The following is a 21,663-nucleotide window of genomic DNA, read 5'->3' as shown; positions in this document are numbered from 1 at the left end:
CCCCCCCCCCCCCTCCCAAATTTCCCCCAACCCACAATATGCCCAGATCCTTGCATGACTGACGGAGCGGGGCATTTTCCCATCTTGCAATCGAGGAATTGAGGTAATCGAGGTAATCAAGGTAAACCGAAACAAAACGATCTCTGGTCCAAAATAACCGGCTGGGATTGGTGAGAGAGGGTCGGTTGGAGTGGTGGAAGCCGGTATGTAACATGCACGAAGCACAAAACAAAATAAAAAAAGCCCTATATAGATCTGCGACCCCGTATGACCAGACCGGTAACATCACCAGATATATTCGTCCCTGTGCCCCCCCATCAACCTGCCTTGAGATTCTTCTTCTCTTTTTCTTTTTTCTTTCATCATGTCCGAGCAGACCAACAATCCTTCCTCCAACCCTTCTACCCCTCAACAAGAGAACACTCCCGGCTCCCCCCAGCCCCAGGAGGAAGACCAGTCCGAGCAGCAGCAGCAACAACAACAACCTGACCAGCCCAAGGAAGAAGACAACAACGAATCGGAGCAAAAGCCCGACGAAGAGAAGGAAGACGACAAGGATAAGGATCAAGATCAATCCCAAGAACAAGAACAAGAACAAGATCAAGATCAAGATCAACCCCAAGACCAAGATAGACCCGAGGAGAAGTCCCAAGAACCCGAGTTAAAGCAAGAGGCAGACGAAGCACAAGAACAAGAAGAAGCCGAGCCTCAACCCAAGAAAGAAGAAGAAGAAGTCAAGAAAGAAGAGCCCGAATCCGACGCTCCTCAACCCAAGCAAGAACCCCAATCCGAAGCCGACAGCAAACCCAAGAAGGACCCGCAGCAGCGCAAACGCCGTTCGCGTCCTCCCCAGAAACTTCACAAGCAAGAAGAATCCGACACGGAATCTATTCCGCGAAACAACATGGACAACGGAGCCGTTGAGAAGCCCCGCCGCCAGCGCCGCCAGCGCACCCAGCAGCAGCAGCAAGGCGGCCAGGATGGCGGCCTGGGCGGCCTCCCCGGGGTCGGGCAGGCGGGCGATCTCGTCCAGAACACGGCGGGACAAGCCCTCGGCGGAGTCACCGGCGGAGCGGGCAAGACCGTCGGCGGCCTCCTCGGCGGCGGCGGCAAGCAGGACGAAGGCGATGGCAAGGACGAACAGTTGCGACTGCGTCTGGATCTGAACCTGGATATCGAGGTCCAATTGAAGGCCAAGATCCACGGTGATCTGACTCTGGGCTTGTTGTAAGTTTTCCCCAACTCTTCCCTACTCTCCATTCCCCGTCTCCACTCCGATTATATTTGAAGCCAGCTCATAGTGCGAATAGTAGCTAACCACGTCCGAAAATCACCGTAGGAACTAAAACAACGAACACCCTTTTTCGATTCGAATTCCGCCCTCCCTTCCCCCTTGCCCCCATCTCTTCACTGACTTGACACCCTTCCGTTTCTATTCTTTTCTTCCTATCGGTTTTTGTTCATTCTCCTGCAGAATGGAAAAAAAAAAACCTCGAGGGTCTCGATAGAAAAAGTGTTATCCACGATGGTTCCTCCTCCCCCCATCCCCACCCTTCGCGGGTGGTGTGTTTCATGCTTATGCCTTGACGGTTTTGATACCTCTACTCCATTTGTTTTCTTCTGCCTTGATATGTTGTCGTCATTGTGCTTGGTTCTAGTCTTTTTTTTCTTGATTGTGACTTCCTGCTTGCATCCTCTTAGAAGATATTCATGTGTGTGTGGTTCCTCCTCGCTTATGTCATTACCTCACCTCCTGTTATGTCGATGAAATGAATGTGATGAACCAACTATAGTATACGATTGATCTGATAATGTAGACCTCGACTACTTGACTGAGAGAGTCTGTCAGATGGATGAATATCTCAATGCGCCTGGGGCTTCAAGGTACGTATGCTGTAAACATGAAAAGACTAGGTCTGGTCAGCAACCGCCATCTTGTCTTGAAATAGATATATGAACCACAACACTCTATATATTCCCCATCTAATTGAAACAGTTAAACAAGAAAGTTGGATGAAAGCAAGAATAAACATGAACAGAACAGGAAGCCCCCCACCCCCCTCCCACTGCAGCTATTAGCATGCATACCCCAAGTCCGGTACTATGCCTCAAACCCCACTCACCGCGGCAACAACGTCAGCCATGGTGATTTGAAGTCATTACCAAGAACAGTCAGATACCGCAGTCCAACCACGCAATCCCCAAACCAAGCATCCCCTGATGCCCTGCCCGATTACAACCCCGCAACGTACATCAACCCATAGCCTACCGTCACAACCACGACAAACGCCATAAGACTGGCCGGGATACCACGTGTGAAGAAGTGACGGACTTGCAGGTACCGCTGGCCGGTTTGCGGGACTTCAGTCATGATGGCGGCTAGACACAAGTGTTACTGAGATGCAAGGTAAGATTAAATAGCAAAGTTCAGGTCACGTACTCATATTGGGGAAACCACTGGTAGGCAGCGCCATGGCCACCGAGCACATCAAAGCGCTGGCCATCACGAGCAGGTTGGGGTGAGGATCTGCCATGCTGACGCCGATCTGGCGGACCAGGGGGAGCATGATCAACGCCGCAACCGTGTGGGAGATGAAGGTAGCGATGACCAAGATCAAGGCGGAGAAGACGATGAGCACGCCGTAGAGACTCAGATGCTCCACGCGCATCCGGATAGCATTAGCGAGTGTGTGCAGAAGCCCAGACGATGTGACGGCCTTGCCAAGACAGAGTCCACCCGCCGCAAGGATGATGATGGTCCAAAGAAAGTTGTTGAAATCCTCCTTGTTGAGGATACCGGTGCCGAAGAACAACACCATCGGTATGATGGCGATCACGCCCATGTCGCCAAAGATATGCTCGAGTTGGTGGCTGCCACACCAGAGGCCAATGGTCGACAGAGTCACAATGGTGATGAACCATTGTACACCCGTGAACTTGTCCTTGAGTGGTCGAATCGGAACAATGGTCGTATCCTTACCCACATGGAAACTAACCAAAAGAAGGACCCAAATCAGCAGGATAGAGATGATGCACACAGGCAAGGAGATGAAGAACCATGTACCCCAACTGATGCTCGGATACATGTTCTGGAGTGCAATGATGTTCTGTGGAGAAGCAATCGGCGATGCGGCACCTCCGACGTTGGCCGCCAGAGCGATTCCGAGGACAAGGGCCTTGGCGAAGTTCGAGTCCGGCGACAGGTTGCGCAAAAGCGGTTGGATGATCGAATAGCACAAGACTGGTGAGGCGACGTTGCTGATCCACATACTCAAGAACATGCTCACAAACATGTTGGTGAGAAGGACCACTCGGGGATTAGAACCCGCTTTGCTCAGCACGAACATAGCCATCCGACGAGCGATATCGTATTTGGACAACGCTGCTGCAATGGTAAACCCGCCGAGTAAGAGCATGATCACCGGCGTCCACATGGCACTAAAGGCGGCGCCGGTGGCCTCCTTCGGTCCCAGCCGCTGGTGAGGCTTGTCCTCAGACTTCATGATACGAAGCATCACAACGAGGAAAGGAATAAGTAACGAAGTCACGAAGAGAGGAATGACCTGCAACCAGTTAGCGCTGTGCACTATGTCTAACAGCTTGGAACGTGGCCAAACATACCTCAGTAGCCCATAGCAAACTGACAAAAACCAGCATAGCCAGACAATTCTGTTGCTCCGGCTTTTCCAGGATAGGAACAGAAAGTAAAGCCGTAAAAACAATCAAAATGAAGACAAGTGTACCGAAGCTCAAGCTGCACACCCACTGAGGGAGCTGGTAGACACCAATCGGCGTCCTCACCACCGTAGCTTTAGTTTCTTGCTCGTCACCCTGGCGGCGTGTGGCCGCCGGATCATTGTCACCCCCAAGGAGAGTGCGACGGATACCAACGTTAGCAGCCTGGGCCTTCCGTTCGATGCCGATCATCTCCCTCCAGACGGTGTTCCTCTCCCAGACAACATGTTCCCTCAGATGTAGTCGCAGTTCACGTTTGGCTAGAGGCAGGTTACCCGTAGTGATCACCTCAGCGTACACAGCCTCGATCTTGTGGATGTGATCATCTACTCTTTCCATGGTGTAATCCGTAAAAGGATAGGCCGGAGCCACAACCGCGCTCATGTAATCCCGGCGCAAGTTACGGTCCATGATCTTGTCGTACTTTTTCAGAGCCTTGGAGAAGCCCGTCTTGTTCAACTGGATGTACGACTTGAGCCCGCAGACCGAAACGTAGGCGGTAACAGCCTGTTTCTTGAGCGAGACACCATCGTTATAGAGATCCACCACGGTGGGATCGGCGCTTTGCTCGTCGTGGGCGCCTGCACGGCTCGTAGATTGGCCGTGGTACCCTAGCAGCCTAGAATCTGCCGCCCAGACGCTCGAGTCCCTCATATCTTCCGTGCGACTACCATCGTGATTACTGGATTCGGCCCCATGCGATCGAGGTCGGTTCTGATCCGTCGGCGCGGCACGGTCATCGTCACTGTCCGCATCGTCATCTTCATCATCTTCATCTCCGATCGTGTCGCTGAACGTGCTACGCCGCCGCTCCTGTCGGTTCCTCGAGCCGGAACTCATGGTCCTTGCCTTGATAATGTTCTCGCTCATTGGGTCGATATTTGCCCTGTCGGCCCTAGACACATAGTCCTCCGCAAGTCTGGCCACATCTTCAACCTCCTTGAAAACCTCCACCTCCTTCACTTGGTAAAAAGAGCAGATTTTTTCCAGCTCCGCATCTAAAGCCCGACGGAAGATCGCATCCGGGTTCGGCGTGTTATCGAGCAGCGGCGCTGACTCAACATCGGGATGGCTCTGACCAGTCGAGCGGTGCGCTTCCTGTTCTAGGGAATATATTCTACCACAACAGGTTAGCCCAGCACTTTGACGCTCGCAAAAGCAAGCGGCCAGTTGATACAACGATTCCCCTTCCTCCCACGAAAGTAATGTCGCACAACGCAAGCATTAACCGGTGAAAAAAGCAAAGACGGGTGTCGGGCGACGTACAATTTCTTAAGGTTGCTGTAAGCGAGGTAATAGGCACTCCAATCCGGCACCGCATTGAACTGAATGCTGTGCGAGAACTTCATCCTGGGTGGATTGGTGCGCTGATGGCGATGAGCGCAGCGTTGGAGAGCCTCTATCCAAAACTTGATTCTATCCGGCCTTCTGTGCTGGGTGCGCCGGGGGACCCTCTTCTCGTCGTCGGTGCCGTGTAGGGGACTGTCCGGGTGGTGCGCAACGGCTCGAGATCGCGGATCGTGTGACTTGGCCGATGTCGTGACAGGGAGGGATTCGGGGAATTCGACGAGTTCGATAGCCTGGTGACCGAGAGGGGTTACGGTGTTATCGTGCGTGGAGGCACCCCTCGCAGAAGCGATGCGTGCCACAGATCGGCCAACGGCATTCGACGACACGGTGTCGGACGAGAAAAGAAGGCGAGGGAATGAGCGGGGCAAGACCGGCAATGAATTAAATATCTGTTCAATGCACTCGTGGATTTGACGGTCTGGCTGGATGTGTATTTTAGGTTGCACCTTCAACGCTAGCGCACTAGTGTTGGTTGATAACGACAGTCAATTCGTGGTTTAGTTAATGGTATCGTTATCGTCACCGGGTAGTAAGTTAGTCGATGGCTGTGCGAACAGACTCCGGTCGGCGAACGGCCAACGCACGTCTAGGACTGCAATGTGCCCGAGCACCTGTCAAAAGCAGAGTTGATGAGAAGCAATGAGAGAGGAGTAGGTTTGGTTTTCATCCTAGGGAAGCAAAAGTCAGACCGAAGTAGGAAACGTCGGAGCTGAGCTAAACTGCTACAGCTGACGCCGAGACAACCCAATCGGGAAGGGGGCGTTAGTCATCCGGAGGTTATCGGCGAGCTTCGCCTTCACTTTCACCTTTCCGGCGATTGCTGGATTAAACGAATCGGTGCAAATGATTTAAGAGAGATTTAGATCGGACGGAAATTAAATATACAGAACTCTCTGGAACAGTGACTCGGCCGTTTAATGAAAGAAACGAACAAGTAAGAAATACAGATCGGGAGGAAATAAGAAAAATATACAACATCCCACCAAAGCAAGTAGCCAATACCTAACCCCCATATCCCATGGAATGCAATTAGATTGAACCCCATCGCTGCAATCATGGCACAATCAAACGCGTGATACAAAACAACTATCTCCGGTTGGTGAGGTATCCAAGGTTCGACCGGCCTGCAACACCAAGCTTGTGCACCATCTCCCTGCGATCCCACGCACCACTGCGGCCCTCCGCAACGGAAACCAGCTCCTGTGCAACTCTCATAGCGAAGTTGCTGTCCCGACGCTTGTCCGAAGCGTCGATGATCCACCGAATGGCCGTCCGCCGACGCTGTCTGAGAGCGAGGGGCACAGGGATCTGCACCGATGCACCACCACCAGCGATACCCTTCTGTTGGCGGAGCTTGACCAAAGGAGCAACGGAGTCGATGATGAGAGTGAGGTAGAGGATGGGGTTGAGAGGGAGCTGGGCGTTAGGAGGGCCGGGAAGCAAAGGTCGCCTCGGGTTCCTGTTGGGTGGAGGAGAAGTCCGCAGGTGGTCCAGAATGAACGACATATCCTGCCAGAGCATCGCAGTTAGTATGACTATGGCTCAGAAGACCAGGTCTGATGAATTAGCCACATACCTTGTAAGCCTTGGACAACTTGCCATGCCGCATGAGTTGCTTGGTGAGCTGCTCCAGTAGTCCGTCGTATCGGGAACGGAAGTTATCGGTCTTGCCCAAAGGCTTGCTGGGCGCCTCGAATTTAAGTCCAGGATGCAACTCGGCCGCTTGCTGGTTAACCTGAGAAACCATGTTCGCCACAAGGGCAGCCGAAGCGTCGTCGAAGTTAGCCGACCCTTGTACCTCTGGTTGCATGCGACGAGCAGATGTTGAGAATGAGCGTTTGCCCGATTGGTTCTTCATCTGGTCTTGCATGACTTTGGGGGCATGTTTTTGAGCATTCTTATCACGCTGCAAGATCTGCGCGGGAAAGTAGTCAACGTTAGTGTTTAGGAACAGCTAGAAGTGAAGGCGAAGACTTGGCGCTGAGGAATGGCAGCAGTCCAGACGATTGACTCACCTCAGAAATAGGCGTTCCCTGCTCCAACTCCGGGCTGGAGGCAACGCCATCGCATCTCTTGTCCATGATCTTGCTGACCTCGGCGGCCTCTTCACTGACATGAGGCAATGGATCCTCTGTCGGACCCTTAAAGCCCTCTGGCTTGTCCTTTCCATCGCTGCCAGACGAGTTCCACCGCTTCGTCATCTGGGCCGAAGCTGAGAGGCCGGACTTCACGCCATTGGAGGTCGAGGGCCGGTTGGCGTTCAAAATTGTCGCGATGCTGCGGCGGGCAGCGGCCGTCGAAGGCTGGCAAAAAGCAGGAACCGCTCTTGCAGTAAAGAGATTGAGGCGCGGCGGCATGGTGAAATGAGGCCCTCAATGACCGGAGACTGTCTGTCAATTGGAAGGGAATGAAAGTGGATGAAGTCACTCTAATCGGGCCTGGCTCCTTGCCATGAAGTCCGGCGAACGATTTTCCTCCTCCACATCTGCTGAGTCATCGACTGCCAAGATTACGAGAACCGCCACAACTATGACGATGGTTTGTACACTACATCATTTTAGACTTGTATCGAAGAGTCTTGAACACCATTGCTGATCTCTCAAAAAGATTTGCTCTCTACAGTCCAGCATCTTCAATACAAACAGTTTTACTCAGCATCTGAATTCATCAAGCTTATGTAGATTCCGTAACCACCACGGCACGCTTATAGAAGCAACGGAGTACAATAACTACTTAACCTGCCTACAGCGTTTTTCATCCAGCGAAGCGAAAACAAAGAGCCACCAACAATGACACCGGTAGATGAAAAGTGCCGCCGCTTAGCAGACGCAAACAATCACCGCGTATTACATACAGCATGACCTAGATGCACAAAATGAGCAATTGAAGAAGGACGGAAAGTTGTCGGGCGAGCGCGAGAGTTTGAGACCGAGGAATGCTAATAGCATTGACAAAACAGACTCTCAAGTCGCTTTTGATTGCTATATTCAATCATTGAACAGAGCATCGTCGCTAGCACTGTCCGGATACACGTAGAAAGCAAGAGCGAGAATGATGTACCTAGGACAATAGTTAGTAAATTGAGCGACCAGTCATCATAGGATGGGGGCACGGATACTTACATTCCCAGACATAGCCCACCTTCAAGGTAGTTAGACTTTCCATCCTGAATCAGGAAAGTAACGACCAAACCAGAGATGAAGAACGCGACAGTCTCGAAGATATGGAAATGCAATGTCATATCCACATTCATGATCCAGCCAAGAATGACGAGGAAGGGAGTGACAAACAGCGCGATTTGGAGGCTGCTCCCGATGGCAACTCCAATGGCTAGATCCATTTTGCCCTTCCAAGCAACAACCACGGCGGTGACATGCTCGGCAGCGTTGCCGACAATGGGAATCAAAACAAGACCAATGAACGTACGACTCATGCCAGTCTTCTGTACAATGCTGTCGATGCTACCTACGAGGTAGTCGGCGCAGATAGCCACCAGAATTGTCACGATGATCAGAGCAACTGTGGCAGCCCATGGGTTGAGCAGTCTTTCCTCTTCTTCTTCCGCCCCCGCGTCTCCTGCTTGGTTCTCGGCATCATTGATTTCGTTGTTGGCTTCTTCGAAAAGTTCCGCGTGCGACTTGAGCTGGAAGTATAAATACATCACATAGAGTATCAAAAGAATGATGGCAGTTCCGTGGGAAAGAATCAGGATGTTATCTCTCCTTTCCCCCTTGTCAGACCCGCTCAGAGAGGCATAAAGTGTAGCAGGAATGATAAGAGAAGCGGACGCGACAGTCATCAGCGAAGACATGGTTGATGCTACTGTACTGTTAAAGGTTTGCTCGGAGTAACGTAATCCACCAATGAAGAAGCAGCATCCAAGGACGAGCAAGATGTTGGATAAAATGCTTCCAAGCATGCTGGCTTGGACAACCCGAATCTGGTTGTCTTTCAAAGCTATTATGCTAACCTGAAATCGATCGTTCGTGTTAGACCGAGCACCCTTATGAGAGGGCTCTGGCGAGCGGACTTACAATCAACTCAACGGCATTGCCAAATGTTGCATTCATCAAGCCACCTAGAGCCTGACCCATCGTCGCGGCCAGCTCCTCGGTTGCGAAACTCAGGAGCGAGGCCAGAGGAATAATTGCCAAGAAATTGAGCGTGAAAATGACGGTGCTATCCCAGTGCAGAACACCCGCGATGATGCCCAGAGGCACGAAAATGAGAAGGACGTTGACATAATCGCGGACAAGTGTCGACCATGTTAAATGAGCAACACGTCTAGGCCAATGAGACCAGTGGTGTCGAGGCTTCTGACGTTGCTGGCGAAATCCAGAGTTGATGCGAGCTGTATCGCTGATCAAAGCCTGTCTCTCATCCGGCGGCTCGACGGAGCCATTTCTAGACGAGAATCCAGTCATGTTTCTTCTCGGTCCCCAGGAGACCCTTCGAACTGTCGAGCGAATGCTTGTGGCCGCTGCGAGGCCAAAAACAGAAACTTGTTAGCGAAAAGTGTTGAGTGGACTAATTATGGTGAATGGCGCAACGCGGACTGTGGAGTACGAAGATGTAAAAGAGAGAGATTTTCAAAAAAACGACAAGAGAATGCGGATAAGATAATGGATCACCAAACACTTGCTTTACAGCTTTCAAGCAAGTCTGGAATGAGTTTAAAGGACTGAAATAATAGTTGGGAGGGCGATAGAATGAAACTAATTGTAAAATGATGGGGTAATGATGGGGCCGGAGTGAGCAACAGCTGAGGGAATGACGACCAAACTGCGCCGTCGATCAGAAGGAAAGACGCGGAAAGGATCGAAGGGAGCGAGAAGATGCCAATACCTGGGCCAGTAAAGTAGATAAGGGTGAGGGAATGGGGGTGGAGTAATTGGAGTTGAAAGACAAGGTGGTAGCACTACTGCTTCCCAGAAACGGTCGAAACATGGATTGGCAGAGCCAAGGAACTGTGGTTCAAACACTTACACATCGGAAAGGATGTAGTGTGGCAAGGAAACAAAGCCACAACTCTGCGACAGTCGGGGAATTATAAGAAGGGGAGATCTGACGGTAGTATGGATTGATTGTTCTTGTAGCTGTAAGTTGGTAATTAGTTCAGAATCTGCAGGATCGATTGACAAAAGTCAGAGCTCGTGATCGGAGGTACTGGGGTTGAATGGTGTGTGGCTTGTCGCGGTAGGCGGTTCTTCTTCCTTTGCGAGTCCAAGCAGGCCTAAAGCCACGTAATTCTCGGGGACCAGGAAACCTTGTACTCGGCAATATGATGAGGAGGGAATGACTGACCGCGCGGTTGCGATGAAGCTCTCAGTCCAACGACACAGCTAGGGTCTCAAAAAGAGGGGATGGGAACCAGGGGGGGGAGGGAAGCCAAGAGGATGGCTTGAGAGGGTCGACGTATTGCAATAAGTCGCTAAACAATGAACAAGATTCCGAGAGTTCCACTAGCCACGACAATTGGTTGTGAAAGGTCGGGTGGTGGATCGAGATCGATGGCTGGGACCACAAGAGCAGGTGGCAGGTGCGGTGCACAGCCCCAATTCGAGTATCCCACGGGTGACGGTGGTGTCCTGCTGCTGCTTGGGTACCGATCGACGACCTTGAGAGAAGATCGGGTTGTCGGTTCTGAGGACTTTGAAGAAGAAATCTTGCAATAATAAGCGGGGTAGACGGGGGTGGATAGCAGCATAGACTACCTTTTAATATCGAGGTTATTCTCCATTGAGATGACGTTGGGTCACATTGTATAGAGATGATGATGAAATCATGGCTGGCTGAAGGAGACACGACAGTCAAATTAACGAGGGACACTGACACTGACACTGACACTAGCCGCTCAGCGATACGAATTCGACTGAACAATTTGTCTGGACCGAATCGTGTGTCACAATCAACAATTGATTTACCGAATCCAGAAAATCCATACCCCAAGCAGTGTACAGAGTAGACACACTTGCTGGAAAGCTTGTAAGAATCACAGCATGCATGCATCATCGGCAGCTTTCACTCAGGCTTGACCCGATTGGGAATGTCGGAGGTGGGGCAAAGCCGAGCTTAACTCACAAGTACTCACAAGTCTCAGCTCGATCAATACCTTATCACTTCTGCCCAGTGGTGTACGGAGTATCTATCCCGTATAGAACTCACTCATTAGTTGACTGCTACTGAAAGTCTAGTCGCTCTCACGATCTAGTACCAACGCGAGAATGACATTGTGCGAAAGAAGGAAGCGTCTGTCGATTGATGGGTGTATTCCATCATCTGTATCATCTATTGGACCCATGCTGAAATTTCCACAGGACAGGGTAACCCATACCAGGGATCTACTCCGTAGTGTGCACCAGATGCACTGCCACGCTAATGTCAACGGTCTCATGCGTTGGTCGGGGCTCACTTGGCATGCTGACATAGCCAATAAATAACCCGGTCATGCTTACTATGATTCTGAGCTCCGCGTCAAAAGAGCCGTGCGCAAGCAAACGCTGCAGCTGCAATCTCACCGACACTATACAAAACTAAGACAAAGACCTCACTGGTAATGGATTGGTCATTCTGACACGAGTCCCCTTTGATTTGCAGTAATCCATCATTGCATTGACACGAATAGGCCTATATCGACAACAATTGGTATAGATTGTATAAGATAAGAAATTCCCCGACAGAGACATCTCATTCATGTCGGCCGAATAGAAAGGTGGTCGAAGCAATAAATAACGAAATATATGACATACATTCTCCTCTAACACCGGCCTCTAATTGCCTAGGCTCCTCCCAAACCTATCGATGTGGTCAGTACTAATCCGTGTCAAGCTACTCAAAGTATCGAACTTACCGGCTGCATAAGCCAGATACCATGTCCGAGAGGCGCCACCATCAATCCAGCTGTAGTCGAAATTGGACTGCGCAAAGAAATTCCAGGAGGTCGCGGGATCGACCAGAGCCAAGTTGGCATACAGAACACCCTTCCAGCCCCCAACCACGTTTGAAGCAGGGGTACTGGCAGTGCTTGCGAAGAGAGCATCCCACTCTTCGCGGACGAAGTTCTGCCTTCGAGTGAATCCGGAGAATGGCATCAGTGGCAACATGTGAATTCTAGAGGAGTTAGTTGTTGATTCTAGCAGGAAGACGAAACAGATGGGAAGCTCCAACATACCCTTGAATATATTCAAGATTGGCACCAAAGTAGGTAGTGTGATCTACCTTATTTTCAAAAAGCTGGATATAGTGTAAGTCATGCAATCATAAATTGCGCGATGGGGTTGTCACTTACAATACCAGTCACCTTGTTGGCAATGAAGTTAGCAGGCTGGTTCTTATTGTCGCTTTCCAACAGGAAGTAGTTGTGCAAGCTGCGCCTCAGGATTCCCAGCATCAAATTGCCTCGAGCTTCCAAACTAGCGTCGCCGATGGTCTTCCCCCACATTTTAAGCGCATAGGCAAACATAGTATCCTCTGAGGTAGACTCCTGGTCCTTGCCATCGAAGGATTCAAAGAGTCCCTTGGCCCACGAATGTCCATTGAACCAATCAAAAGAGCGGGAAAATGGGAAGTAGGGATCGTTGGCGGCGGAGTTCCCAGCATCTCGAACAAGCATGTTGACCCAGTCCTTGCTGGTTGACAGCCAAGTCGGATCCAGAGACCCTACGATAGCAGCTGCATGGATGAAGTAGCCATAGTGGAAATGGTGGTCATTGTAATAGGTATTTCCGAAGTCAGCGCCCGAATCACCACCGTAACTCGCCGTGGACACCACGCCTTTCCAGACAGTGTCATACACCAATGGGAATTGCTGCTGATTGGTGATGAAGCGCGAAAAGGCAGTTTTGAGATTCTGTAATGCTGAGGCAGCCAGAGCAGGGTCCCCACCTAGCTTGTTTACAGTGTAAACCAAGGTTGCGAACTTGCTCAGAGCTTTCCCACTGTAGTACATGCTGTTCAAGTTGGTCTGGGCGTCAATGCTCTGGTTAAGCTCCGTCGGTGCGACGGCCAGAATGACCTTCTGCGCTGCTGCCGAGATACTGTTGACATTTCCTGCAGACGCGGACCATGGAGCAAATCCCATGTCGGTAGGAAGATCCGGCTCGACCATAGTCCACGTTTCTCCAACGACCGCTATCGCATTTCCCTTGGTGGTTGTGCGGAGATTGATACTTGTCATCCGACTCTTCGTTGTGGCATCGAACGACTCAACATGATGAGGCAAAGCGTACATCATCAAGGGTGTATCCTGCGTCTTTGTCCCTGACTTGGCCCACGACAGCTGATACGTGCCGGTACGGGCATTCACGGTTCCAGAGATAGCAGCTTCGAGAGCAAAAACACCGGCTGACCCGTCGAGCAACTTCTCCCCCGAGTCTCCACCAGGGTTCTTGGTGATTTGCACAAATCCAGACCACCCAGCCGGGCCACGGAAGTTGGTGTTAGACTCCAACTGGAAATTAGGATCCTTGCCATTCTGCGGCACGGCATAGATAAGCCAGATGCTTCCATCCTCCATGGTGGCCTTATACTTGAAAATGCCAGATCTTGGAGAGGCAGCCGTAACGACCTGTCTGAAAAAAACGCCGGTTTGAATCAGAGGCTGCAAGTTTGTGTACAGGCCGGTCACGAAACCCATGCCTTGAACAAGGGGGACTGTAAGGCGCTGGCTAGACCCGCTATCTGGTTTCAGGACAGCATCCGCAGAGAACGGCAAGAGGTTCTCCCCTGTAAGCACAGTGGAAGCTTTCAGCTCTGTTGCCGACAAGATCAAGTGCTGAATGCCGATCGGGTTCACGTAATACGAAATCGGGTTTCCGGGAATCTTCGAGTTCGTCGGCCCGTTGGCAACCACGTTGGCTTCGTTGTGCCAAAGTGCCATACCGTAGCTCTGTGCAGTACCACTTCCTTTGGCCCAGGCAACAGCATATGGATGAGTGAAAGTAGCATTGGTCTGCGATCCCAGGAAGATACCACTGTAAAACTTGTTGGTCTCAATTGGAGTGTTGACGTTTTCCTGCGAGGGTCAGACAAGTGCTTGAAACAATTTGACCGTTCGACTTACGATTCCTTTCTTTGGCACGGGGTGGTCGCCTCTCGATGTTACAACTGGAGGGATTGCCCCGGTAGCCAACGGAACGAATACATCTTGACCGCCAGACATTTGTGTAACTGAGCCTAATGCCAGTCAAGGTCAGACAGCATGCCACACATTACTTGACACACAACTTACTTGGCAATACAGTTGATGAGGTAGAGGTAGCAGCGTTAGAAGTTTCGCTTGGCTCAGTGTCAGAATCAGTCGGATTCGGGGTTGCAGTCGAAGGCCTGTCGGTGGAGGACACAGAAGTCGGGCTATCATTCAAATCCTCAGATTCGTCGTCGGTGTCGTCGTTCTCGTCAGTGTCCGCAGGCGTTGGGGTGGGCTTGTGTCCAGTCGGCCTATGCAACGGACTGTCTGCTCCTGAGGTAGAATCTGCTGCTGGCGCGGTCGCTGGGGAGTCGGAATCACTGTCTTTGAAATCGGGCAACAGAATATCAAGCAAGTCTGCAGGACTCTCTAAGTCATGCAGCAAGTCGTTGAGATTATGCGGCACGTTTGTGACTGTCGGATAAGGTTGTAGCGACGTACGGCCTTCGCGTTCGAGACTGGTGGGGTAATACTGGATCAGGGTGAGCAACAACAGATCCTCAACCATATGCTGGTTCAACTTACACCCTGCGCTTCCGGAATAAGTAGCCTCTCGTTCTGGGCCGGGGGAAACTGAGTCTTCAACGCGGTCGACGCTGATGATGTGATCTGTGGTGCTGAGTAGACCTTCTCTGCGGCCAACAGCCACGTTAGCAGGAGTGACTGGTGCCATTTCATTCGTCTCTCCATCTTCAATAGGTGCGAGGAGCAGAGCCCAAATATGGAAAGCCAACAGTATCAGGGTCGAAACAGTGATAGTATCTCGGTCGTTGGGTCTCGACGACAATGACCGGGAATGAGGTGTTCAAGCAATGAAAAATCAATGTAACATGCAATGCAACTCGAGCGAATGGATATCGAATAAAAATTAAAGATGTATATAGGATAGAAATAGAGAAGAATTGGCTAAAGAGTGCATCCAATTTCTTCCTTGGTGATGGGCGCCGGTGCACTAGACACAGAGAAGGCGCCGACACACCGAAATAGATATGAAAACGAGTGTAAAGAAAGATTCAAGAGGAAAAGGGGAGAAACAGAAGACTGGACCAGATGGTACAAAAGGGTTGCAAGTCCAAATAAATAGAAGAATGTCAACATTGCTTACCTGGTCAAATGTATAGATTCCCGTCTCGGCCAACAAGAATCTCAGCAGGCGCGAGATAAACTCCGCTCCTCGTGCATAAAGATACCAAGAAAAATAGTGATCTCCCAAGTCAATTTACCGAAGGGGTATCACAGCACGTCGATCTGTCAGGGTGTTAGCGACCACGAAGGCTATAAAGCATAACAGCTCATGGGACGGAATGCAGGGTCGAGGAGGGGAGGAATGCATTGAAGGTCAGGCACAGCGAGCGGCAGCGGCTTATGCAGTGCACCTGGAGTCCGGCGGGTATGTGCATGGGATCTCGGTGGATCAAACCTACAGGTAGACAGATGATGGGAGCATATGATGATAAAGTAGGTACAGGAGGTACAATTGAGAAGAGCAATCAGAGAGTCGAGATAAGACAGGTTGTATTGGTGTGTTGTGTAGTGTAGTTACGGAGTACTGAGTAGGTGGGTGGATGGTAAGAAAACCATGGGATGACGGCGATGGCTGCGGGATGGAGCCGGAAGTGGAGCCCTAGGAACAAGGCAGCAGCGGCAGCAGGAGCAACAATAATGATGATTCAGGCACAGTAGTTAACTTAACTTTCCCCTATTGCTCTTGTGAATCCTCACGACCCCTCCTTCTGACCTCTTCTACTCCGTACTGAGTACGAAAATCAACTTCCAACTCTACCTAGGATCTTCCTCCTTCCTAAAATTGAATTTAGTGTTACAGTGCTGCCCTTACCTCAAGACAATGACCACCAGCCTTTCTTTACGAAGGCTGGACGGAATGTCCCCCCATACTAAGGAAAGCCCAAGCTTAGTGTGCGCCTCCCAGCCATCGTCCGGCACATTCCAACCGTCAGCCTTCATTGTATACGACACGAGTTCAAATGCGAAATAGCCTGGCTGATTGTGTCGATGTGACTGTGACAATCTTGGGAATAATTCGTTTCAACGTCCATGTGGTCCGGCCTGCAGCCCCGGAGTTGGCTGTCCCATGAGGCTGATGGTTCACCCGACCAGATCAGCTCCAGCCAAGCACTGCTAAACCGTCAACCTTAAAAAACCCAATTGGGGATGACCAACCCCGAAGACTATTGACTACTACCTAGTAGGTACTAACCTAAACATAGGTGGTGTTACTACTATGTTTTAACTTCTTCTTGGTTCTTGATTCTGCTTTTTCTTCTAGAGGCAGACGCTTGTCGACGATCGCATGCACCGACAGGACCGAGAATTACACCTTGCTTGATTGACGCATCATGCGGAGATGGCTACAGAATCAACTTTCTCTGACAGTATTCTTCAAGCTGACTTGGTATCATGACTCCATTCGACTCCACAATTCTTCACAAAGACAATGTACAGTGCGGGCAAGACGGTACAACGCCGTTTAACCCTATCAAATGAGAAAACCCCCACCAGGATCTGTATGAACCACTGACCTGCAGTCAAAGCATACGATGTATTTAGACCATGGGCTTCTGCATGGGCTTGATGACACCCTGCTTGATCATCACGCGAGGCTTGGTTGCAATCTGGAAAGTCTCCTTGGTAGACCATTCGGGGCCGATAGGAAGACGGAGAGACCTTTCGTATTGCTGTCTGTTCTCGAACTGGTGAGGAAGCTGAGTCGCCATATACTTGTTGTTCTGGGACGGCATAAGACATTAGTTTAGGTATTCGCATGCAAATGATCTCAAGGCGATGATCCTTACCTTCTTGATTCGTTTCTCATTGATGATGACTCGGGATAACTTGGCATCTTTCCGGTCTTCAGGCTTGACTCCCTCCACCTTAGTCAAGAAACGCTTCTGACGCTTCTGTTGCTTCTTGCTGATACCATCACCAGCCCAGCTGCCCCAGCCAGGCAGGGTGTTGTCAATAATCTGGTCACCCTCTTCTTTGATGGTATCAAGCTTCTCTTGCTCGAAGTCCTGCACGACCTCGTCACCCGCGAACGCTCTCTTCACGAGATCGTGATTCTTGAGAAGCACTGGTACACCGTCTTCATCGCTGTCGTAGTCTTCAGCGTCAATGGTCTTGCTTGTTGCGACTGGTTTCTTTTGAACCTTGGAAGCACCCTTAGCACCAGCGTGGCTCGGTTGGGCATCTTCAAGCGTGATGTCGACCGTCTGCTGAGAATCGTCCGCTGTCACCCGGCGATTATTCCTGGTAGTTTGCACCAGCCATGGGTTTTCCTCCACTGGGGATTCTTCTCGCTCCGCAACCTGGCTCAAAGGCCGAGCGTTGGGCTTGTTTTTGTTGGGAGCCGGTCCCTTCTTCTGCGGGCGATCAAGAACAATCTTGACGTCTTGGTCTATTTCTTGCACATCCGGCTCATCGTCTGATCCCGGAGCTTCTTCGAACTCATTGCGAGGTACTGCTTTGAGCTTGTTCTCCTTGGCAGACTCATCCGTTTCAGACTTGCCGAACTTACGTCGTCCAACCTCAGATTCGGCCTCTGACTGGGATTCTTCACCATGTAATTCACGGTTAAGACGCCGGATCTCTGCATCATTCTCTGCTTTGCGAGCAGCCTGCGCATTCTGCATGAACTTCATGTTCATCAGATTCGCGTGAGGACCCTTGTACTCCTCTGCATCGTCTTCGTCGTCCCCTTCAAGCTTGCTGAGTTTCTGGCGGATCTTGCGCTTCTCAGCATCGGAGGCAGCTTCCTCGTCCCAGGGATCCTCGTCCTCCGACTCGGAACTAGAAGAACCAAGATAATCTTCGTCACCGGTGGTGACTCTCTTGCCTTCGATTCTCTTGCGTAATTCCTCTTCGCGCAATGCTTGCTCCTGCGTACCACGTCGAGCATCTTCATCCCATGCCGTGCGACCAGTTTGCTTTAAGCTCTTTGCCCACTTGCTTTCCTTGTGCTTGGAGCCCATTCTCGCCTCCGCTCTCAACCGCTCGTTCTTCTCTCTTTCCAGCTCATCTAGATCAACGCCGGCTTCCAGGAGAGCCTGTCTTTCCTGAAGTTCCAGTTTCTCGCGTTCCTTTCGATGAACCCGGCGATAAGACTTGCTCTTGATCTTCTTGATCCGTTTTGCGCGTACTTCCTCCCGAAACAATAGATCACGCCTTTTCCGTAGTTCGGCTCTGCGGGCCTGGATTTCTTCAATGGGTAGTCTGCGCTCTTGTAATTCTTCCATTTCCTGCATCTGATCTTCAGCCGACTTGCCGTTCGTCTCTGCAAGCCCACTCTCGACAAGAATATTCTGAATCGTACTTTCGAGGTCCGTCCGTGGCTGAGGTGCGCCCATGCGATGCGCCTGGTTCGCATCTGGATCAGGCAACGGAAACATGAGATGCTCAGCCCGACGGTTAGCCTTAACGGTTTCGAGCCACCGGTCAAGTGTTTCCTTGCTTTTGTCATATGCAGCCGCTCGGTCCAAACGGTCCTGCTGGCGCTTTGCGAGGGGGGCATCTAATTTCCCGGGGATACCGGACGACTTCTTAGGCGCAGCTGCGTCGGAGTCAACGTGTTTCAGTGAGCTTTTGAGCCGAGAGTCCGTGATGGAAGGCAGAAGATCGGCAACTGTCAGCTTGCGCGTAGAGGTCAAGCCGAATTCTGTCGGGGCCCCTTGTTCTTGCCCACCACCAGTCTTCCGCTTCGACTTGGGAGCAGCTTGCATATTCATAGAGTCGACGAAGCTTTGCAGTTTCGCGAGCCCGTGCTGCTGATCGTCATCGTTTTCGTCATCGGAGACAGATAGGGCGCTGTCATCGTCGGAGTCGCTTTCTTCAGTATCGCTGTCATATTCTTCTGAATCATCGCTTCCCGTCGCCTGCTTCGATTTTGACTTTGCATTCTTGCCTTCCTCCTCTTCCTTTTCCATGGCAGTGTTCATATCCCAGGCAGTGGCCAGGTCGACCGCGTCCTCTCCGAGGTCGTCATCTTCGTCCATCTCGTCGTCTTCTTCGGATTCATCCACCTCTTCAGACAGAGTAATCTCGCGAGTGCGCTTTTTCTTCTCGGGCACCTTGTGTTTTGGTTTGGAACTACCACGGAAGGTGAAGCTTTCGAATCGTTCCTCGTCACTAGAGCCCAATGCTTCGTCACTGTCGATATCCTCGTCATCATCGCTGTCAACCTCTCCCAGTCTCCACCTATTTCCTTCACCGTCACTGCCGAAATTCGATCCCATCTCCGCTTCGTCGTCGCCGGTTCGACGGCGCTTGTTATCCGGTGTGTCTGAGTCTTCGGGGTCGCGACCGATGTTTCGCTTGCGTTTGAACTGATCATCATCTTCTACTCCGAAACGACTCCGTCTCATCTTGACTTTCGTGGGGTATTGACTTTCGGCGATGGAAAATGCATTCAGCATCTTTCCGGACGTCTTCTTCTGGGAGGGTTTCTTCGAAGAAGACTGGTCGCGGTTCCGGTCTTTCGGACCGCGCAGTTGCGTCTGTTGGCGAGGCATGGCTGTTGACCCTCGCTCTGGGAGGCGATATAACCGGTGGGATCTTCTTTAATATTGGAAGACACTTCAATGGAAGAATATGCTGGTGTGTCCTGAATTATATGGCCATGCACCGGTTTTGCGCAGAGATAGTGTGTATCTGACTGCAATGCGGCCGATTTTTTTTTTCTAATGCGGAACAAGAAAAAAAGGTTCTTGGCGGGGCGGAGATACTCCTAGCGCCGCCCGACTTCCAGAAGAGCCTTTTTGTCCGCTGAGAGTCCGTCCGTTCCCCCATTCTCCGCAATCATTAAGTGTGAAGGCCCCAAGAACCGCCAACCGCCCTTCCTTCCACCATGTTCAAACCCTCCCAGCCGATGATGGCGCGCTTGCGCCTGACCACGAAGCAGGTCAATGGCGGCTACTATAAAGGAAACCGGACCGGCTCCATGGGTTACTTCGCAAAGAACGGATCCTACGTGATCGACTGGAAGAAAGTCCGCACATATGTTGTCCCTGAGAACCTGGATCAATTCAAGGTACGAGAGTCGCTTCCAGCCGTTTTTCAAGTTGTGGATGTTTCCATGAAGCTGACCTGTCTAATCCATGATCAGCTCACCCCGTTCGTCACGAGAGTCATGAGCCCGACGCAATCCAAGTACACTCGCGAGCTGAAGAAGAAAGGCAGGCTCATCACGGTCGAGCGTGCTCTCGAGGGCAAGGATTACCTAGATATGTGGGCGCTCGACAACGGCCGGGAGGTCCTGGAACAGGAGCAGATTGACAAACAGCTCGAGGAAGAGGAAGCGCGCAGGGCTGCCCAGGCCGCGAAGGCCGCGCAGATTGCGGAGGCTGCGAAGGTGGCTGAGGCCGCTGCCAGGAAGAAGGCTAGAAAGGAAGCTTGGGCACGTATTACCAAGGAACAAGAGCAGGCCAAGCTTGCCGCCGAAGCCGCGGCGACTCAATCGACGACATCGTGAAGTATCCGCAACAGAAACACGTTGATTCCGAACCAAGTCTATCACTGCTTACGGCAGTCGCTCACCCCTGGCTACGGCGGTGGCTAACGAGGCATGTTGGCATTCACGCTTGGGGGTGTTTCAGCTTGTCATCCGCTGGTTTGTGTGGGTTGTATCATATGTATAGTGGTTGTTTGTGGTGCTGAAGGGCTGTCGCGATAGTCCATGTGGACTACATATCAGCCAGGGCGCAGAGGGGCTGACTGGTCACGATCGGCTACTGGGTCAGCATCTCATAATCGCATGTATTGGTTTTGGGGCGTCTCTCGGGTTTTCTTGCAGTTCAGCAATTGATCATACAGTCTTACTTTCTTCTCCGAGTACCTGGATCTTCTTCAATCGAGTTAAATAGACCTTCGATCTGGGAATGAATGATCGGCTTCTGAGCAGATCACAGCTGTGGTTTATCGGTGATACACTTCTTATGTATCTCGCATTCATTAGCAACTTGCTATGATGGCATTATTTGCCAGTAGCTCATAGGTCTGCAAGCGAGTGTATTGATAGAGCCTGTTTCGCAGAGCTTGCAACCAAATACCCGATGCCGTAGCCTTGTAAATATATTTCCCTTAAGCCCATGTAGGCTTCAGCAAGCTAGAGGTTACGCACACAATGTTGCTAGCTTACTTCATAGTCATCTTCTACTGAGATCCATTCAAGGCGTAGTCAATCACAAATAGCACACTTAAAAAAAAATTCCTTGGTAGCCAGCACTGGCATGGTTTGCACGTTGGTAATCTGCAGCAAGTAAAAGCCCGTGCTCGTGGGGCTGTGGAGAGTGGCATTAGTGCAAAGGCTGCGGCAGGTGGTGCGTGGCCGTAAAAAGGCCGCTCCTCCGCACCCGCTCGGCCAAGTCGGCGCAGTAACT

At 51.2% G+C, this 21,663-nt stretch overlaps 6 protein-coding genes across 6 annotated transcripts; 2 read left to right on the top strand and 4 right to left on the bottom strand.

Annotated features, from left to right (window-relative positions):
• The first annotated feature begins 119 nt into the window (after positions 1–119).
• BO86DRAFT_455079 (uncharacterized protein) lies at positions 120–1,479 on the top strand. Its single transcript, XM_025677092.1, has 2 exons — positions 120–1,227; positions 1,311–1,479. The coding sequence occupies exons 1-2, from the start codon at positions 365–367 to the stop codon at positions 1,315–1,317; spliced, it is 870 nt and encodes a 289-aa protein (XP_025529511.1). The 5' UTR covers positions 120–364; the 3' UTR covers positions 1,318–1,479.
• Positions 1,480–1,934: 455 nt separating this feature from the next.
• Positions 1,935–7,525, bottom strand: BO86DRAFT_447064 (putative plasma membrane phosphate transporter Pho87). The gene is made up of 8 exons (XM_025676560.1): positions 7,101–7,525; positions 6,662–7,000; positions 6,173–6,594; positions 6,126–6,132; positions 5,002–5,507; positions 3,622–4,852; positions 2,441–3,563; positions 1,935–2,379 (listed from the first exon to the last, which is right to left on the bottom strand). The coding sequence occupies exons 1-8, from the start codon at positions 7,440–7,442 to the stop codon at positions 2,234–2,236; spliced, it is 4,116 nt and encodes a 1,371-aa protein (XP_025529510.1). The 5' UTR covers positions 7,443–7,525; the 3' UTR covers positions 1,935–2,233.
• A 384-nt stretch (positions 7,526–7,909) lies between these two features.
• BO86DRAFT_43692 (calcium/proton exchanger) lies at positions 7,910–9,855 on the bottom strand. Its single transcript, XM_025676034.1, has 3 exons — positions 9,120–9,855; positions 8,208–9,055; positions 7,910–8,145 (listed from the first exon to the last, which is right to left on the bottom strand). The coding sequence occupies exons 1-3, from the start codon at positions 9,507–9,509 to the stop codon at positions 8,073–8,075; spliced, it is 1,311 nt and encodes a 436-aa protein (XP_025529509.1). The 5' UTR covers positions 9,510–9,855; the 3' UTR covers positions 7,910–8,072.
• A 2,008-nt stretch (positions 9,856–11,863) lies between these two features.
• Positions 11,864–14,962, bottom strand: BO86DRAFT_417653 (uncharacterized protein; the record flags this gene model as incomplete). Its single annotated transcript, XM_025675039.1, has 7 exons — positions 11,864–11,880; positions 11,936–12,195; positions 12,257–12,318; positions 12,374–14,098; positions 14,147–14,259; positions 14,315–14,744; positions 14,798–14,962. The coding sequence occupies 7 exons, from the start codon at positions 14,960–14,962 to the stop codon at positions 11,864–11,866; spliced, it is 2,772 nt and encodes a 923-aa protein (XP_025529508.1).
• Positions 14,963–16,696: 1,734 nt separating this feature from the next.
• Positions 16,697–19,933, bottom strand: BO86DRAFT_387876 (UTP14 family protein). Its single transcript, XM_025671707.1, has 2 exons — positions 17,086–19,933; positions 16,697–17,019 (listed from the first exon to the last, which is right to left on the bottom strand). The coding sequence occupies exons 1-2, from the start codon at positions 19,795–19,797 to the stop codon at positions 16,837–16,839; spliced, it is 2,895 nt and encodes a 964-aa protein (XP_025529507.1). The 5' UTR covers positions 19,798–19,933; the 3' UTR covers positions 16,697–16,836.
• Positions 19,934–20,069: 136 nt separating this feature from the next.
• Positions 20,070–21,188, top strand: BO86DRAFT_358861 (mitochondrial 54S ribosomal protein mL41). Its single transcript, XM_025669762.1, has 2 exons — positions 20,070–20,315; positions 20,391–21,188. The coding sequence occupies exons 1-2, from the start codon at positions 20,133–20,135 to the stop codon at positions 20,754–20,756; spliced, it is 549 nt and encodes a 182-aa protein (XP_025529506.1). The 5' UTR covers positions 20,070–20,132; the 3' UTR covers positions 20,757–21,188.
• The last annotated feature ends 475 nt before the right edge of the window (positions 21,189–21,663 follow it).

This window comes from Aspergillus japonicus, assembly GCF_003184785.1.
Source record: "Aspergillus japonicus CBS 114.51 unplaced genomic scaffold BO86scaffold_13, whole genome shotgun sequence".
NCBI classification, from domain to species: domain Eukaryota; kingdom Fungi; phylum Ascomycota; class Eurotiomycetes; order Eurotiales; family Aspergillaceae; genus Aspergillus; species Aspergillus japonicus.
This window is presented reverse-complemented; position numbering and strand designations above follow the sequence as displayed.

Excerpts from the sequence above, each read along its gene's own strand:
- BO86DRAFT_455079 (XM_025677092.1), top strand. The coding sequence starts at position 365 with ATGTCCGAGCAGACCAACAATCCTTCCTCCAACCCTTCTACCCCTCAA.
- BO86DRAFT_447064 (XM_025676560.1), bottom strand. The coding sequence starts at position 7,442 with ATGCCGCCGCGCCTCAATCTCTTTACTGCAAGAGCGGTTCCTGCTTTT. Across the intron at positions 3,564-3,621 it reads GTTTGCTATGGGCTACTGAG|GTCATTCCTCTCTTCGTGAC; the intron begins GTATGTTTGGCC and ends AACTGGTTGCAG. Across the intron at positions 2,380-2,440 it reads CAGTGGTTTCCCCAATATGA|CCGCCATCATGACTGAAGTC; the intron begins GTACGTGACCTG and ends ACTTGTGTCTAG.
- BO86DRAFT_43692 (XM_025676034.1), bottom strand. The coding sequence starts at position 9,509 with ATGACTGGATTCTCGTCTAGAAATGGCTCCGTCGAGCCGCCGGATGAG. Across the intron at positions 9,056-9,119 it reads GCAATGCCGTTGAGTTGATT|GTTAGCATAATAGCTTTGAA; the intron begins GTAAGTCCGCTC and ends GATCGATTTCAG. Across the intron at positions 8,146-8,207 it reads GGTGGGCTATGTCTGGGAAT|GTACATCATTCTCGCTCTTG; the intron begins GTAAGTATCCGT and ends CTATTGTCCTAG.
- BO86DRAFT_387876 (XM_025671707.1), bottom strand. The coding sequence starts at position 19,797 with ATGCCTCGCCAACAGACGCAACTGCGCGGTCCGAAAGACCGGAACCGC. Across the intron at positions 17,020-17,085 it reads ATGAGAAACGAATCAAGAAG|AACAACAAGTATATGGCGAC; the intron begins GTAAGGATCATC and ends ATGCCGTCCCAG.
- BO86DRAFT_358861 (XM_025669762.1), top strand. The coding sequence starts at position 20,133 with ATGTTCAAACCCTCCCAGCCGATGATGGCGCGCTTGCGCCTGACCACG. Across the intron at positions 20,316-20,390 it reads AGAACCTGGATCAATTCAAG|CTCACCCCGTTCGTCACGAG; the intron begins GTACGAGAGTCG and ends ATCCATGATCAG.